Here is a 15,916-nt window from a genome sequence, read left to right on the forward strand (position 1 = left end):
CCATAAGTGCAACGCGTAATTCGAACGCATACCTAACCCACGAGGCCAACACTGCTTGAATCAACACGATCTAAGGTTACAAGGTAATGAAAGAGATCAATACGGACACAAATTTATATGTCTGATAAAAAGGAGTAGGTAATCAGTCTCGTATCAAAAATAATCTCTTTTTACTTCCTCAAAAGTCTGATGTCGAAACAAGATCGCATGATGAGGATGCAGTTCATACTGAGCCTGACATCAAGAATTCTCCTAATATTATTTGAATATCTACTGCAATTGAGTGGTAAGAAATAGTTTAGTCAATAGACAAATATGCTATTTGCAATTGGTGGTTTCAAATAAAACTTCTAGAACATATGGTACTATTTAGATCTAGCTTCAAGATTTTTTAATGTATTATGCCATGATATACAGAAATGGAAATATTTTGATAATTATCCATATTATACGATTTTAAGGATGATTATCAAAATAAATTTGTACTACTTTCTTTGGCAATAAAACGTAGCGTAGGTTTTGGTAGTTTTATTTTGTTGTTCTTACAATTTGCTTTCTCTAACTATAAGTCTTAGTAAATAAGTCACTTATTCCAAATCAGGTCTACAGTCAAATTCAAATCTACCTAAGTAATCATTATTATTCTTATATTTTGATTTGTCTATATAAAATAATTATTATACTATTATTGTAATTCCTTTGCTAACAGTCAATAGATGGCGCTGTTATAGTTTAAGATTAAAACCGCTATCCGCCGTAACAGAGCGGTCATATATTTGTTTGTAAAATTATACGCTTAACTGAGCCTATTAAACTATGAAACATACATATTAATATCAGTGCGATTGCAATTGTCAACTTCTTGCAGTAATTTTTCCTGATATACGCATTGTCTCTTCCTCACTAGAAGACGAGGTGTGATGTGGAGCGTCAAAGAAATCCGGTGGGTACTTGACTGAAGACGGTCTATTGGTAAGACTTGCTCTGTTTAAGGCATCTACGGCTAGTCTATCTGACATTCTGGTAATTGGATCGGGTGCTGTTCCAGGGGATGTACTGGAACTATTCATGTAACCTGAAAGTAAATAAATAGGTGTGTATTAAGAGGTGCACAAAACTAGTATTTTGAAAAATCTTTACTAAGCATAATAGTACGTGAGTAACACTGATAATGTTTAGAACTGGCCAGTTAGAGACGTTGTATAATGCATTCATTTGTCATTAATTGTTTCTGTGAATTGGCGGCAAATCTAAAACTCTTCGGTAAAAATATTCGGTCAATGATTTATTTTGACATTCGATGTGGGCTTACTCAACAACAAAGCTATGATAGGTTGCGATTAGCATTTCTTAATGAAGACCCATCTTGTGCCACTATTTACAATTGATTTAACGAGTTTAAGTGTGGACGTAGCAATCTCAATTATGTGTGAGGGACGTCCTTTAACAGCGACTGTTGAAGAAAACATAGGTGCTGTGCAAAGCATGATAGAGGAAGATGGCTTATCAGCAGATACGGACAAGCCTAGGCCAATGCCTAGACCAATGTCGTCAGGAAGCTTTACAAGCGTAACAGATGGATTTCCTATACTTTAACTGACGACCAGAAAAAGTTTTGCATGGACAGGTATCGCCAAATATTACACGAGTTCAATGGCGGTGACTCAAATGCTGTATTTGACATCGTCACAGGTGATGAAAGACAACCAAAAGATGATCAGCTCAGTGGGTGTTTCCTTTCGAGGATTGGCCAACTAAGGAAGAAGTCAAGGAAAATCGAGGTATTCGCTTTACGAGCCCTGAAGTTGCGGTCAATGCATACGAAAATTCCACAGAGGAGACCCTTAAGGAACAATGGGCTCGCTGCTTTTATCAGCGATTTTTAGAGAGTAACGGAGATTATTTCGGACAATAAAAGTATTGGCAACTTTCTACATAAGGTGTTTCTCATTTTCAGAGTTACCTTGGTATTTATTGATAATGATGGTAAGAAATTACTAGAAATTTTATTAATTTCTTTCTCTATTTGTCAAAAACATTTGTAAAAATGAGGTATTATGTTTTCTAGCGTTCATCTTTATGTGTATAAACTACTTTAATCAGTGCTAAAGTTTGAAAATAAATAACGTATATCAATCAAAAGTGCGCTTTTTAGCAATGCAAAAATCAAACTTACACAGAGTCCAACACCTTAATTACGAAATTTTATATGTACTATTTAAATTTAATTGTATCTTCAAAACAAGCTTAAAGTAGTAGTTTTATTAAACGCGACGATAAGCTATTTTCCTATCATCATGTACGTTGCGTTTAACAATGTTTCGGTTAAACAAAATAGTTACTTACCTTACATACACTGAGATTAGCAAAGAGTGTATTTCAACAAAACAAAAAGCAGCATGGACAACACAAAACGTTTCACATGAGCAATCAAACCACATTGTCTTTTTCCACAAACCACACTACCTTTTTTTAACTAATCTTAAAGTTTATTTTATCTTTTTAGCGTCACAAGATTGATGGAAATTATTCTGCACTGATTGAGAAGTATAAGGTACTTTTAAAGTGAACAAATATAAACTTAAAAAATATTTCGTAAAAGTCATTTGTTGTCGATTGCCTAGTAACAATTTAAGTTTATGCTCAGATTTACATTTATTTCCAACGAGCGTTAAATTTTATAAATTGTTGCGGGCTTAAAAGATTTAAAATGATTATTGTTAATGTAACAGGTAAAGGGTTTTTTCTGCAGGCTGTTACGTCTGAATTAGTATGTCTACAATGCCTGAATGTTAAAATTGTGTTTAGTTTTTAATTTTTATTAAAGCTCAGTTTACAATAAATTAACATCAATAATAACCGACACATCGCCCCGGTTAGCAACTAAGGTAAATATTATATTAATATTGTTAACATAGGAGTGATTATATTAATTTTTTTTATTGACGAACATTCAAAATTAATTTACAATTAGACGTGTTTATTTGACATATTCTTATAACGTATGTGTGATTTAACATTGTTAAACTAACGTATAAAATTTTGTGTATTTTATTTGCTTTTCTACATAGCAGGTTATAAATTTAACAGACTAAGTAATTTACTACAATACTTAATATGTTTGTATGCTAAAACAAATATTATCAGGGAATTACTATTTGAAGACAGACGACAAATAGCAGGATTAAGGTTTTAAAATTAAAGACAAAGAAACATCACAACATGCATTATTCACTTAATATTTACAAATAAAAATAGATTTGTTAACAGTTTTTTTTTTGTAAATAGATATGAAAATACTGGAATTAAAATATCACTCATCTTAAATATATTACATACTTAATCCTAATAAACTTCGACATAACACTCGATCGTAAAATGGAATGCTTAGAATCATCACAAATATGAGTTTGAACTATATTTTTAATAATGTGTTAAATGTAATATGACTAGTGGGAAGTTATTACATAATTGTCGCCGTATTATGAATCTAGCTTATCTATGCAGCCCTGCTCTAGGCATAATCTTATTCATCATATTGTTTGTTCTAAAAGTGAGATTCTTTTGCTTGTTCCAAATATGGAATAAATTCTGTTTGTCCGATTATAATGTGACAGTGAAGTCTCCATCCTTTTGAACGGCTTTTGGCTCAGGGTTTCTCGGTTCCTTCGGTCGTTCGGGCAGTTTAAGAACCAGGGCTTCCGTGCTCTCTGCGATACATCACAAAAATATTTACAATTAATATGACTAACTTCATCAAACGGTGATTAATTTAGTCTCACTGGGATATAGATATAGTTATGGTTATGTAAAGAAACGGTTTTTATACAAAAATTAGTTCACATATTAGACATGAGTGTTGTCTTAACAATGTTCGAGATATTTAGATTTTAATGTGATAACAAAAATTGCGGGACTGGTAATTTTTATACTTACTTTAATTTGTACAATAATAATTATTAAATGGGTCCAGTGCAAACATTCTATCCATACCATAATTATCAAGTCATAATACTTATTATTATCTTAAATTAACTATAAAATAATAACTAAATAGGTATTCTTTAGGGCATAAAAGTTTCACTCTCGAATTAATAACAAAAATATTCAGTCAATATTCTTAAAGCAAACGTTTTTGCGGATAATAGCGAAATTATATTACATGAGCCCCGCTGAACAGTTGTTAAGTTTTTGAACCGATACTTAAATAATACAATTTCGCATTTAATCCATTACAGAAGCTTTATTTAAATGCATAATCCTCGCAAAAAATATAACAGAAAATATTACAAACACAATTTATTTAAATTAATACAGTTTCTAAAGTGAATTTTATTTTTAGATTTGCAAGGGATATACCACATATATAAATTATGTAAGGCATGGTAATATTAAGGGTCTGTATCACAATGTCCGGATAAGCTATTTATTACTTATTGGTAGTATAAACTGGTGTTTGTTGCGTTTTACGACTGTCAGATAGCGCTATTCGTCATGAAACGCGATGTTTCTTATTCGGAACTTTTATATTCCAAATAATTTATGTGTTGCATAGCTATTTGGTACTTTATCCATACATTATGAAACAGGCCCTAAATGTACTAATTTATTCTATTTATATTTTAGATTTTATGTATCTATTCAGTTTAATACGATGCCAATATTAAAAACAAAGAGAAGTTTAACCACAAGAGCAGGTATTGTTTTGTATGGTTAGTAATTGTGTGTAAGCAAGCGTTATTATCAATTGAAAGAAAATATTAGTGACACTAAGTCTGCTCATAAAATGCATATATTCATTTAAATCAGCGCTCATTAAGATAATTTCCTTACAAATCGTTGAGAATATTATTTTGAAACTATATTTATTGATGTTGACTATTTGAAACACATAGGCTGATTGAGTATATTTATAGCCACTAACAAATTAAATTTTTACATTATTTATTGCTTTATAAACGGTATTACAATATATTTTATAAAAGTAAATCTTCCTGTATGTTGATAAAACTAAGTTGTACCAGAAGCCTGCTGGCAAGACCATTAAGATCGCAGCACAATGCTACGGTCTTATTCGTACATATATTAACAGTTTTTGTTAAATGTATGAGTTATATAAATGTTAATTAAAATAAAAGTAATGTGTTAAAATAGCAATAAAAATATATCAATATACCATTAGTCTTTCACCAATATTGATTATTATTGAGCACTACTCATTAAACTGCACTTTCTTGCAGTAACCTAAACATAATAAATCAAATATTATCTAAGACTCATAATAATTTGTTGAACTTAGATAAACATAACATATAATTTATCACAGTATTTTACACTAGTTAATTCATCTTAGGTATGCTTATGTAATTACCATTGTTGACACATTAAATATATTGTTTCAGTCAGGTTAATTCAATGAAAAGACATGAGACGACATAGAAGCAAACATTAATGTCGCACATACAACCAGCCACCACCGGGTCTACGTTTGAAAAGAGACTCACCAATAGATCTGTGGTCCGCTTGGCTTCCATAAAACTCGTCTAGTTCTTTCGCTGAACACAGTGGTGTATCAACTTGCATAGTATCTTCGAATTTGGAATAATCTACTTCGTATCCCTGACGTTCACGATTGTATGTCACTAAAGGCACAAATCTATGACCCCACATTAATTCACTAGCCGTATAACTGGACCGGGCCTGGGTCGTTTGCCCGGTTGACTCGATGGTACCTTCTAAAACAACCACTATTTCAAACTTTTCTTGAAGAATATCCGCAGCGGAGACGCCATAGAACGGGCTGTCCGCGTTTATTTTGTGAACCATAGTGATAGGCCAAATGAAAAATAGGTTGCTGTCACATCCGTCCGCGTTCAATTCGAGCTCTGTTTGATAATGGGATAGCACTTCCCCTTCCTTGGTCGTTCTGGATCGAATAAGTTGCGCTCTTACGCTTGCTCCAATTATGTGCGACTTCCTCATGTCTCCCACGCGGAACATGAGACATAGTTCACCATCCCGCTGACATATCACGGCGTGCTTCGAAAACAGCAGGGTCTGTGTCCTCTGCTTCGGTCTCGTCATTTTAGCAAATACTATACCGACCGTAAACGCTTGTATCGTCACACCCACTATACTTTGGAAACACATTATGAAAATCGCCTCCGGACACTCTTCTGTGGTTGTACGCGCACCGTACCCAATCGTATGTTGCGTTTCTATACTGAATAGGAAACAAGATGTAAATCCATATATTCCCAAGACACAGGGCTTCCAGTTGGATGACTCTTGCATCTCTGGTAGATGGTCCGGCTCTAGATCTCCATGAGTAAACGCAATCAGCCACCATATGAGTGCGAATATTAACCAGGATACTATGAAAGAGAGTGTAAACAGTAGTAATGTCCACCTCCATTGGGCATCCACAAAAGTTGTAAACATATCTTGCAGGAATCGCAATCGTCGCTGGCTGAGGCGCGACTTGAGAATGTTGCATTCGCCATTTTTGAGTATAGCTCGTCGTCTAGATCTTCTTGAAAGGCCATGTCTGTGCGAACGATTCCTGAAAACAAATGTTACTTAAAATCTTTATCGTTCCAGTCGAATGGTGCACGGTTATTATAGATCATAAGAGAGCAAACGCGTAGATCACGCGTGAACGATGCTACGACGCTACGACCTTCGTCAATGTTAATGTCGATAATGGACACTAGTTAAAGTTATGGCTAGTTATGCTATTTCTAAAACAAAACAATAAAATGGAAATTAATGATACAATGCAAGAAATATAAAATATAAACAGTACGGGATGGTATTTGTCGGAGACGGCACAGGTGTTCGCTGATCGACGAACCTCTTGGTGCCGGTGGGGTAGTAGACGCCCGGGGAAAGGTTTCCGTTTCCGGGGACGGTTTTGACTTTAAGCCATTCGTCAGGAAGGAGATGAGACTCCTCGCGACTGGCAGGTGACTCGGGGTCTGTTCGCATGGCGCGGTCGGCGTGCGCTCAGCTCACTGGCAGGAGAGCGTATGCGTAGACGGCACCATCCCTCACAGCTCCTGAAGCAGCGCACGCGATAATGCCACAGTCACGACTGCCTCTATCGTTCTCCACACAAAGATGACGCGCTAAATGCTTTATAATTATATCGCGAGATTCTGTATGAAAATTATCAGTTCAGTCGGAAAACAAATTTCAGTTAGTATTAATTTTGCTGTTTTTACATACAGGGTGGCAGTTTAGACTTTTATGACTAATAATAATAATTTACTCTTAACCAGCTTTAGATATAGTTCATAGAAAAACTAAGTTAGGTGGGTCCTGCAACTTTTTAATACAATTTTTATTCAAATATTGCATAGTAAGCGTATTTTACTACCAAAAATTAAGTAGATAGAAGTAAAATAATATAGATAATGCTTTACATGTTTTTCATATCACAAAGTTACGTTTACTTTTAAATATTTTTAAAAATAAAATTGGCGCATTATAGTTTGTCTATATTCTGTAGTCTGTGGTTCTTTTGCTAAGGGTTTTTTACTCTATACTCAGTTACTTCCTTTATTGATAACTTTGATAAACTGGCTTTACCTATTGTAATATAACAACATTACTTATTCAACACGTAAATAAATATTTAATTACAAATACACTCTGCTAACAAATATGTATTACGTTTGTTATTAATTATTAAGCAATCTGTATATTCGGTCCCACCCTACTTTATTACACTCTCAATTTGACATAGTGTGAATTGATCTGCTAATGCGCATTTTCCCAGACACTAATTTGAATCGCTCGACTCTCACAGAAGGACATGTTATAAATAAATATGAACAAAAGCAATAATTATGATATCAAATCAGCCTTTTGTTGCGTAATTAAGTAATGTGTTTTATAATATTACTAGCGGATCCGACAGACGTTGTCCTGTCTACACGTCTTTAATTTCAAAATTTCAATTTTTAATAAGCCATTTTGATGAAAATTATTATTCAAATGTTATGGCAATATCTAACGATCCAGCACATGGTCACACACGATATAACACAATGATAACAAAACTTTTTTTAAATTTCGGGACAGACTAAAATTAAAATTCGAATATTATTTAAAATTTGACACTGCAATGTTAGCGCTGTCTGTCGGATCCAATGTAAAACATTCCAAAATCAACAACAACTAATAAATTGAAAATTAATTAAAAAAACATTGTCCAGCGGACAAAATTGTGAATCTAAACCATTCCCAGATCCCCTTGAACACACACAAAAAAAAAATTTCGTCTAAATCGGTCCAGTCGTTTAGGAGGAGTTCAGTCACATACACACGCACACAAGAAATATATATATTAAGATTTATATATAGTGATCACAGCTTAGATAGAAGGAAGTAGTCCAACCATAATATTACAGCATCGGCTGGACTTGTTTCATGTTCACAAACTTTGATAACATCACTTTCATGGACTTTGATATCTGGTAAGTGAAAAAACATTCCATGAAAATCAAATGTAAATTCATAACAAGGTATACGAGTTAAAATGTATTAGTTAATTTAATAATTATCACCAAGCCTCCGTAAGCAGAGATGCATGATCGTATTATTAAAGCCTTAATGTAAATAATGTGACATCTGGTCGTGATGTAGACATCAGCACATAGTAAATAATCGCGATATTTAAATTTTCCGGTTATTTATTTGCAAAATACATCATTAATGTTAGAATTGTAGGCGTTGGCTGTGTCGTTCGTTTTTGTTTCAGTAAACTCGAAGGAGGTGTGACTTCACGTGTTATTTTGTCTCTGGACTTTCTTAAAAATCCACTCAATACAGTCTCCTCTTTTGTTATAAATTACTTATAGTGTATATAAATAGTTTAATATTCAATTTCACCTTTTTTATTTGAATGTTTCATGTTAGTGAAACCTATTTATACTGCGCATTATTTTTCATTTAATTTAAACTTATTGATTATATTTCATACTTTCAACAAATTCATAATATGTAATTCTATTTGACTTTATGTAGTCCTTACAAACTGTATAAAAATATTTTCTTTATATTATTAACTGTGACCTATACTAAAGTATTTCCGAACCAATTCGAATAAGGGTCCTTCAAGACGAAGAGCGACGAGCAACAAATCTTAAAATGCCGGCAAAGTACTGGAGCTTTCTGGAAATGTGAGTGTCCATGGGCGATGGTATCACTTAACATCAGCCTCCTGCTCTCCAATGCTGCTTGCATGAATGATGTTACATACAAACTATACCTTTAAAATATTAGAGTGTAGGAACGTTATTCTTTTATTTTTGGAGACACCCTCCTGTATGTTTAGGTTACCTACGTAGATAATCAGTGATCCCTAAGTTTATGGCGTACAATTAAAAAGATAATCTTATTTATCACAGATTACAATGACAATTTTTTACTTAATACATACGTAATTTATGGTTTGTTGTTAACATTTGCTTATTATAATCTATTTGTTTAAGAATAAAGATAAAACATACATTTTTATTTGATTTTATTATTTTATTATATGTCTCTTCATTGGATAATCGTTGTGCATACGTAATGTAGCTGTGTGTGAATAGATTTTTCTTATTATATGTGCTACGCTTACTCGTAAAGAAATCGTCAACTAACGCAGACTTTTTTTCAACAAATGACGACGTGTTACAGAAAAATCGTCTATGACTCATATGCTCCAAAATGTTAGTCCAACCCGAAATAATAAAAAAATACTGAGCGTGTACAACGATTAACTATAATAGATTCTTGCTAGTTTTAATGACGTACTTATTGCATCATCATAAGGGGCCTTATTTTTCAATAAAAAAAAATATGAAGGTCCGTGGTCATGTAGTTTTCATATTAACCTCCAATAGAAACGAAACGCTACCAACTCAATTCTAAAGGCTGTATGATTTATAGTCTATATAAGACGCCTTTTTCACAGTCTGTGCTTGTGATGGAAAGATTCTATAGCACGATTAATCATTCATTATCTAGACGCGAACCAATATTTACAGATTTTCATGGATTTGCTAGATTAAGAGATCCTGAAGAGAGTTATTTGTTGACCTTGGATTCTGATGCTTCAACAGAATATTAAGGTTAAATGGATTAAAAACGTTAAAGTGTTTAAACGTTGCAAGCGTTGTAAATTGTTGTTTACAATTGTTCAATCTGATTTTTGTATGAAAATATACATTGGTACATAATTTTTGTATATCTTTGTCATCTTAATGAGACATTTCAAGTGATTTACAATCAATACCATACATAAAATTAATATGCCATAAAAATGTTTCTAAAAAATAAATGATTGACTGTTAACAAAAAATCATAAATTGTTCTAAAATCTTAAACTAAAAAAAATAATAGATACAATACCCTTCAAGATTCAGTCACAATAGCTTTTGTAAACGAAAGTAGAACAGACTTGGTCAACAACGATAATGTCACTCTTATCACTATTTGCGCCTACGACGCATTTTCAAAGAACATTTCATTTTTTCTAAATTCTCGAAATAAAATTTTTAATTAACAAACATGTTCCTTACATCAACTTAGTCATGAAACTAAGATAATATATATAAGTTATCGGTCGTCTGATTAGATATTGGTTTGAGAATGTGATAATAAACTGAAAAGGTACGCTTCTGTATAAGGAAGTTGCGTTTTATAAACAAAATATTAGGTATAACTTATCATTGATATAGATGAATGGAGATGATAGATAGAAAACCAACATGTTCTACTTAAAACCGCTTGTAATATTTTTTATAAACAGCTAATAGTTGAACAATAATAACTCAAACCATTAGAACCAAAAAAATGAGTTTTATATCCAATCGTAAATTTATCTATATAATAGTGCAATTTATAAAATGTTAATATCGGTAACATTAATTTGTTTATTATACTGAAAATTGGGCTAAAAAAATAATTTAAGCCATTCTTTTCATGTCAATAGCTTTACTCGATAGATAATTATCAAAGACTTTGTCCTTATCTAATCATAGGCGAACCACTAACAATTTTACTTTTATCAAATATTTATCCATCGCAGTTACTAATAAATGTAATTATGTCCTCTTGTTTAATCGGCACGCGTAAAGTTATCACTTCAGGCTAGGACCTATGTCATGACAGTTATGTCAAACATTAAAACAATTATTAGAGTAAACTATCATAAAAAGAAAAAGCGCGTCAATTTTTATAATTGATAAAAATTAAGTATTTTTGCTGTAGGTAATAGGGGGGTTAAAGTTGATAAAGTTAATCTGTAACGGTACCTTACTTTGCTGTAATGGGGTGAAAATGCATGCATTTGAGCTACCCATGCGAGGTATTAAGTATCATATGCAAACTCCGTGGTCCATAATACCAGAGACAACGTAACACCTAGACACAGTAATAACAGTAAACAGAAACTCACCTACAACTATCCACTCTGTAAATCGTGCTTTGTCCTATAGAACTGCTGTATGTTGGTATTCTATGAAGACTGCTCACTGGGTGTATTGAATGCTGTCGTAGTAGACCACTCGCACTGAACCCAAGCATAGGCGATTCTACCACAGAACTCTCAAACACGCTCGTCTCATCCGTTTCCTCTTCAATAACACCTGGTTTGTAAAATATTTTACCAGCAGAGAGTATTGGCTTCGTTTTAACATCTGTTTCGATATCTTTTTTTATTTCCATCTCATAGGTTGATGTAGAAGGTTCCATTTTATTTCGAGTATATTCTGTGTAGATATTCTAAAGTATTGTTTCTTGGTTGTTAAGATGGCCATCGTCTAGAAGATTTGTGTTTTCAGATTCCTGAAAAAAAACTAATTTATAATTTCTATGATCACGTGTATTAAAAAAATATACACTGATTGAACGAAACAAAACACAAAGTGCATCGGTAAATTACACATACCATAATAAGCATTCAACCCGCTTATAATATGTATTATATTTTAATATCATTGTTTCCATTCGTAACACATATTGCACATAGAAGGCGTTCAAGTTCTTTGCATATCTCATTACAGGACATAATAACTAGTTCAGTGACAACATACGGAATTGAATATAATTATTGATTAAATACATACATATCAATACTTTGTACAGTAAATATGATTGTTTTTATTGAAGTTTAGAAAATGTCATTCTTTGTAATTAAAATGTTTATATACAATTTCGTTTAGTGACATCTCGTGCCGAGTAGAGGAACTAATATTAGTGGGTCGAAAGTACGTTTAAATAAAAAGGTACAAGTACGAGTAAGTTTCGCAACTAAACTGATCCATCTTTCAAGACAGCGGCTATGAAGAAGTCGCGTTCAGGATTATATATAAGTTAATAATAACATATCATTAAAATCCGATAATCCACATATTTCATTTTATAAAAGAATAATTTTCATTCAATAAGTCGTGAATACAAAGACAGGATATTACCGATTTCCATGACAACGCAACGGATGCCTTTATTTCCCCGTTTCTTTCCACTAAGATTAAACTCGCATATTGCGGAAAACCTCGTAAAATACTTAACCTAATCCGTGCTTTAATACGGCGAAAATTACAGTAGATCTAGACAATTGAACTGAGCTAAAAATTTACAAAAATCGCCAGGACAATTTAAATTAGGGCAATGATTGCGTCGATAGAACACCATAAAAACTTTGGTAGACTAAAAAATATTTGGCTTCTAATATGTAATTGGTATAGCCAATTAGACAAGTTACACTGTGACGTATAGTCACATTCGTCAAACACAATGTTACCTGGGCCGAAGGCCGATCTTAATTACGCGTCTGAGTAATTAATGAGTTTGCCACGGGCCATATTGCTACCCGCACATTACCTGTGAGTTGCGATATTGACAATGACATTCAGTATGGAACAGCAGAATGTCTCAAGAACGTGGCTTATCAAAGAAATTGTTTATTACTGCTTTTAACCGACTTCAATAAGAGAAAATTCTCAAATAGATACACTTTTATTTTATAGATATGGATACTAAAATCCAATAAGAAAATTATATATATATCCAATAAGAAAATTATATATTATGCCAATGAAATTATATATATATATATATAATTTCATTGGCATAACAAGGAGTTTATATAGGTGTTAACCTATTTTCATAGATCAAAAGGTATCCTTAAACAGTCATTTCAATTTTAACGTTCTTTTGTTTGTTTTAACACTCCCTTTTCCTGCAAGATAGACCATAGCGACTTACATCTATGATAACACAGATACAATATACATAGGTATGAATACAATAGTAATAACATTGTAATTGAAAATTTCCTTTATTATTATTATTTGCAATGTTATTTCAAAATATAATAATAACACATATTTCTATTGTTTATGGTTTACATTCATACGTACGGTGCCTTATCTATGAATTACGACATATTTTTAATTAAGCACGCTATTGCGTATTTTTTGGTTTCCGTGTTGTCTATAAAAATTGGATGGTAGGTAGGCTAAGAACAAATGATATATATCACATTATATGAAATCTAAATTCTTATGTAATATCCAAAACTAGAAAACTGGATAGAGAAATGAGATAGCATGACATGATTTATAAGATTAGATTGATTTGCGGAGATCTATATTTGTATCGAATGATGGATATGAAATGAATATATTATAAAAAAATATTAGACTGATTTTTATCTGTATGAATACAATTTTTATCTCTAACAATATTTAACGGTCAGGATATAGTTTATTTAAGATGATTTGCGTGAGACGTTGGGGTCAAAATTCACAAGTGGCACTAGGATGTGCCTAAATTTATTGCAGTTGATTAAAGTATGGCCATCGGAGCAGGAAGTAACTATTTCGATCTAGTAATTGGAAGTTTTAAATCAAACTTTAACCAAAAATATACGTATACTGCACTTCAAGGTTAAATTTCGTTTATCATCAACTACACTTAAAAAATAAAACGACGTAAAAATTTAGGTATAATGTTTAATCTTAACCAATATAAGTCTATATCATTAAACGACTTGTTACACCTACAAATAAACACAATTGAATCCGGATAATAAGATTATTAAAAAAACATTATAAAGTATCAGTGCTGGCCTAGTGGCTTCAGCGTGCGACTCTCATACCTGAGGTCGTAGGTTCGATCCCCAACTGTGCTCCAATGGACTTTCTTTCTGTGTGCGCATTTAACATTTGCTCGCACGGTGAAGGAAAACATCGTGAGGAAACTGACATGTCTTAGATCCAAAAAGTCGACGACGTGTGTCAGGCACTGGAGGCTGATCACCTACTTGCCTATTAGATTCTATGCAGATTCAGAAATCTGAGGCCAAGACCTAAAGAGGTTGTAGCGCCACTGGTTTATTATATTTTTATTATAAAGTATCATCCGTTACAAAGCTCATGACATTCATCAGCTTAAGACTCTCTAAAAGTGCTTTATATTTTGTCACAAAAATGGCTCAGTGACCTACACACAATGTAATAAGGAGCGAATGAGTCAACGTAAAAATTAGATATCATGCACATAAGAATGACACTTCACCTATTCTACCTACTCTATTGATATTTCGCGACCTTAAAGTTATGCAGATGTTCTTTTTTAATTTAGCCAATGGATAACTAAATTGAGTGTAAATGCTTAAACAATAGATACGTCGTCACGTTACCAAGCAATAAAATCTTAAAAAATATAGATTCTTAGTAGATCGTATTGTAAATAAGTGTATGCATATCACCTATGTTATGTTAACAAAAAAAGTTTTTTATATAGCAGTACATGAGACTTCAAAAAAAAAGTAAGTTTTGTTCATTATAACGTATTTTTATATAAAAAACACTTCACCAACATGAAACTAGAAATATAATCTATAGTAAATCATTATAAATTTATTGTGTACCAATTTGAATTTTGTTGTACCTAAGTTGAAAAAAAAACAATTATTGTAGGCATAATAACTACTGAAATATAGAATTAAAACTTATTATATAAAAAAAACAAATAAAGAGGCAAATAACTTACCATATTCAAATTATGTTATGCTCTTCGAAAACAAAGGAATTCGCACATAGTTTACGAACACATATTGTCAATATAAAAAGAGCGGGAAAGCGCGTTACTTCGTTCCAATTTTGAATTTCATCTTAACAAAAACGACAGGGATCAGAATGTCTAATCCCAGCGTGTGGATTGATCGCCAGGATACAGATGACTGGCAACCGTATGATGCAGACTCTTGTTGTTGGTACCTATGCCAATTGTAATCCAACTTTATTTGTTAACTGGCCACGCGCTCGGAAACAATTGACGGTGTTCATTCATTCACTGCCAGTGCCTCTGCAGATAAGATTTACACGGCCCTTTTAGCTGTCAAGGTATAGAATATGTTTATAAACATTCATATGTTCATAATTGTAGTATATTTGTCAAGAATTGGTAAAGATAGAGCAATCATTTACGTAATTGTACTATTGTTAGGAGGAATAGATATGAATTGAAACGCAGCGATATAATAAATAATCTTTACCTAGAAAACAAAACTATATAGAGGACCTAGAAGTATAAAATGCACTATAACCCCTTTTGTATATTTTTATTTAGATGGTTACTGTACCTATTCTCATTTATTTATTTAATTATAAGTAATCTACCAGAGCTCATACTGATACATATTATTAGACAATACAGAAAGCCAAAACAGATTACATAGATAAACAATGTATGTATATAAAACAGAAAACAAGCAAGTGCATTAATAGACAAAAATACATTTAAAAAAAAACTAAAGTAAACTGAAATTTAACAAACAAACTCATTTCATCATACTTGTATGAAAAAAATTGAAATTTATTTTCAAACATATTTGAACTAATTTTCACTACTATGG

General features: G+C 32.3%; 1 protein-coding gene across 8 annotated transcripts; it reads right to left on the minus strand.

Annotated features, from left to right (window-relative positions):
• Positions 1–342: 342 nt before the first annotated feature.
• LOC110992157 (G protein-activated inward rectifier potassium channel 3) lies at positions 343–15,239 on the minus strand. Of its 8 annotated transcripts, none has more exons than XM_022257860.2 (4): positions 15,052–15,239; positions 11,450–11,838; positions 5,505–6,562; positions 343–1,075 (listed from the first exon to the last, which is right to left on the minus strand). In XM_022257860.2, exons 2-4 carry the CDS (start codon positions 11,743–11,745, stop codon positions 855–857), a joined length of 1,575 nt encoding a protein of 524 aa, XP_022113552.2. In that variant the 5' UTR covers positions 11,746–11,838; positions 15,052–15,239; the 3' UTR covers positions 343–854. The 8 variants fall into 8 exon arrangements, with proteins under 8 accessions (XP_022113552.2, XP_022113557.1, XP_022113553.1 ...); XM_022257865.2 differs by lacking the exons at positions 11,450–11,838; positions 15,052–15,239 and adding exons at positions 6,854–7,058; positions 10,402–10,594; XM_022257861.2 differs by lacking the exons at positions 11,450–11,838; positions 15,052–15,239 and adding exons at positions 6,806–7,058; positions 10,402–10,594.
• Positions 15,240–15,916: the final 677 nt, after the last annotated feature.

This window comes from Pieris rapae, chromosome 8, assembly GCF_905147795.1.
Source record: "Pieris rapae chromosome 8, ilPieRapa1.1, whole genome shotgun sequence".
Lineage (NCBI taxonomy): Eukaryota > Metazoa > Arthropoda > Insecta > Lepidoptera > Pieridae > Pieris > Pieris rapae.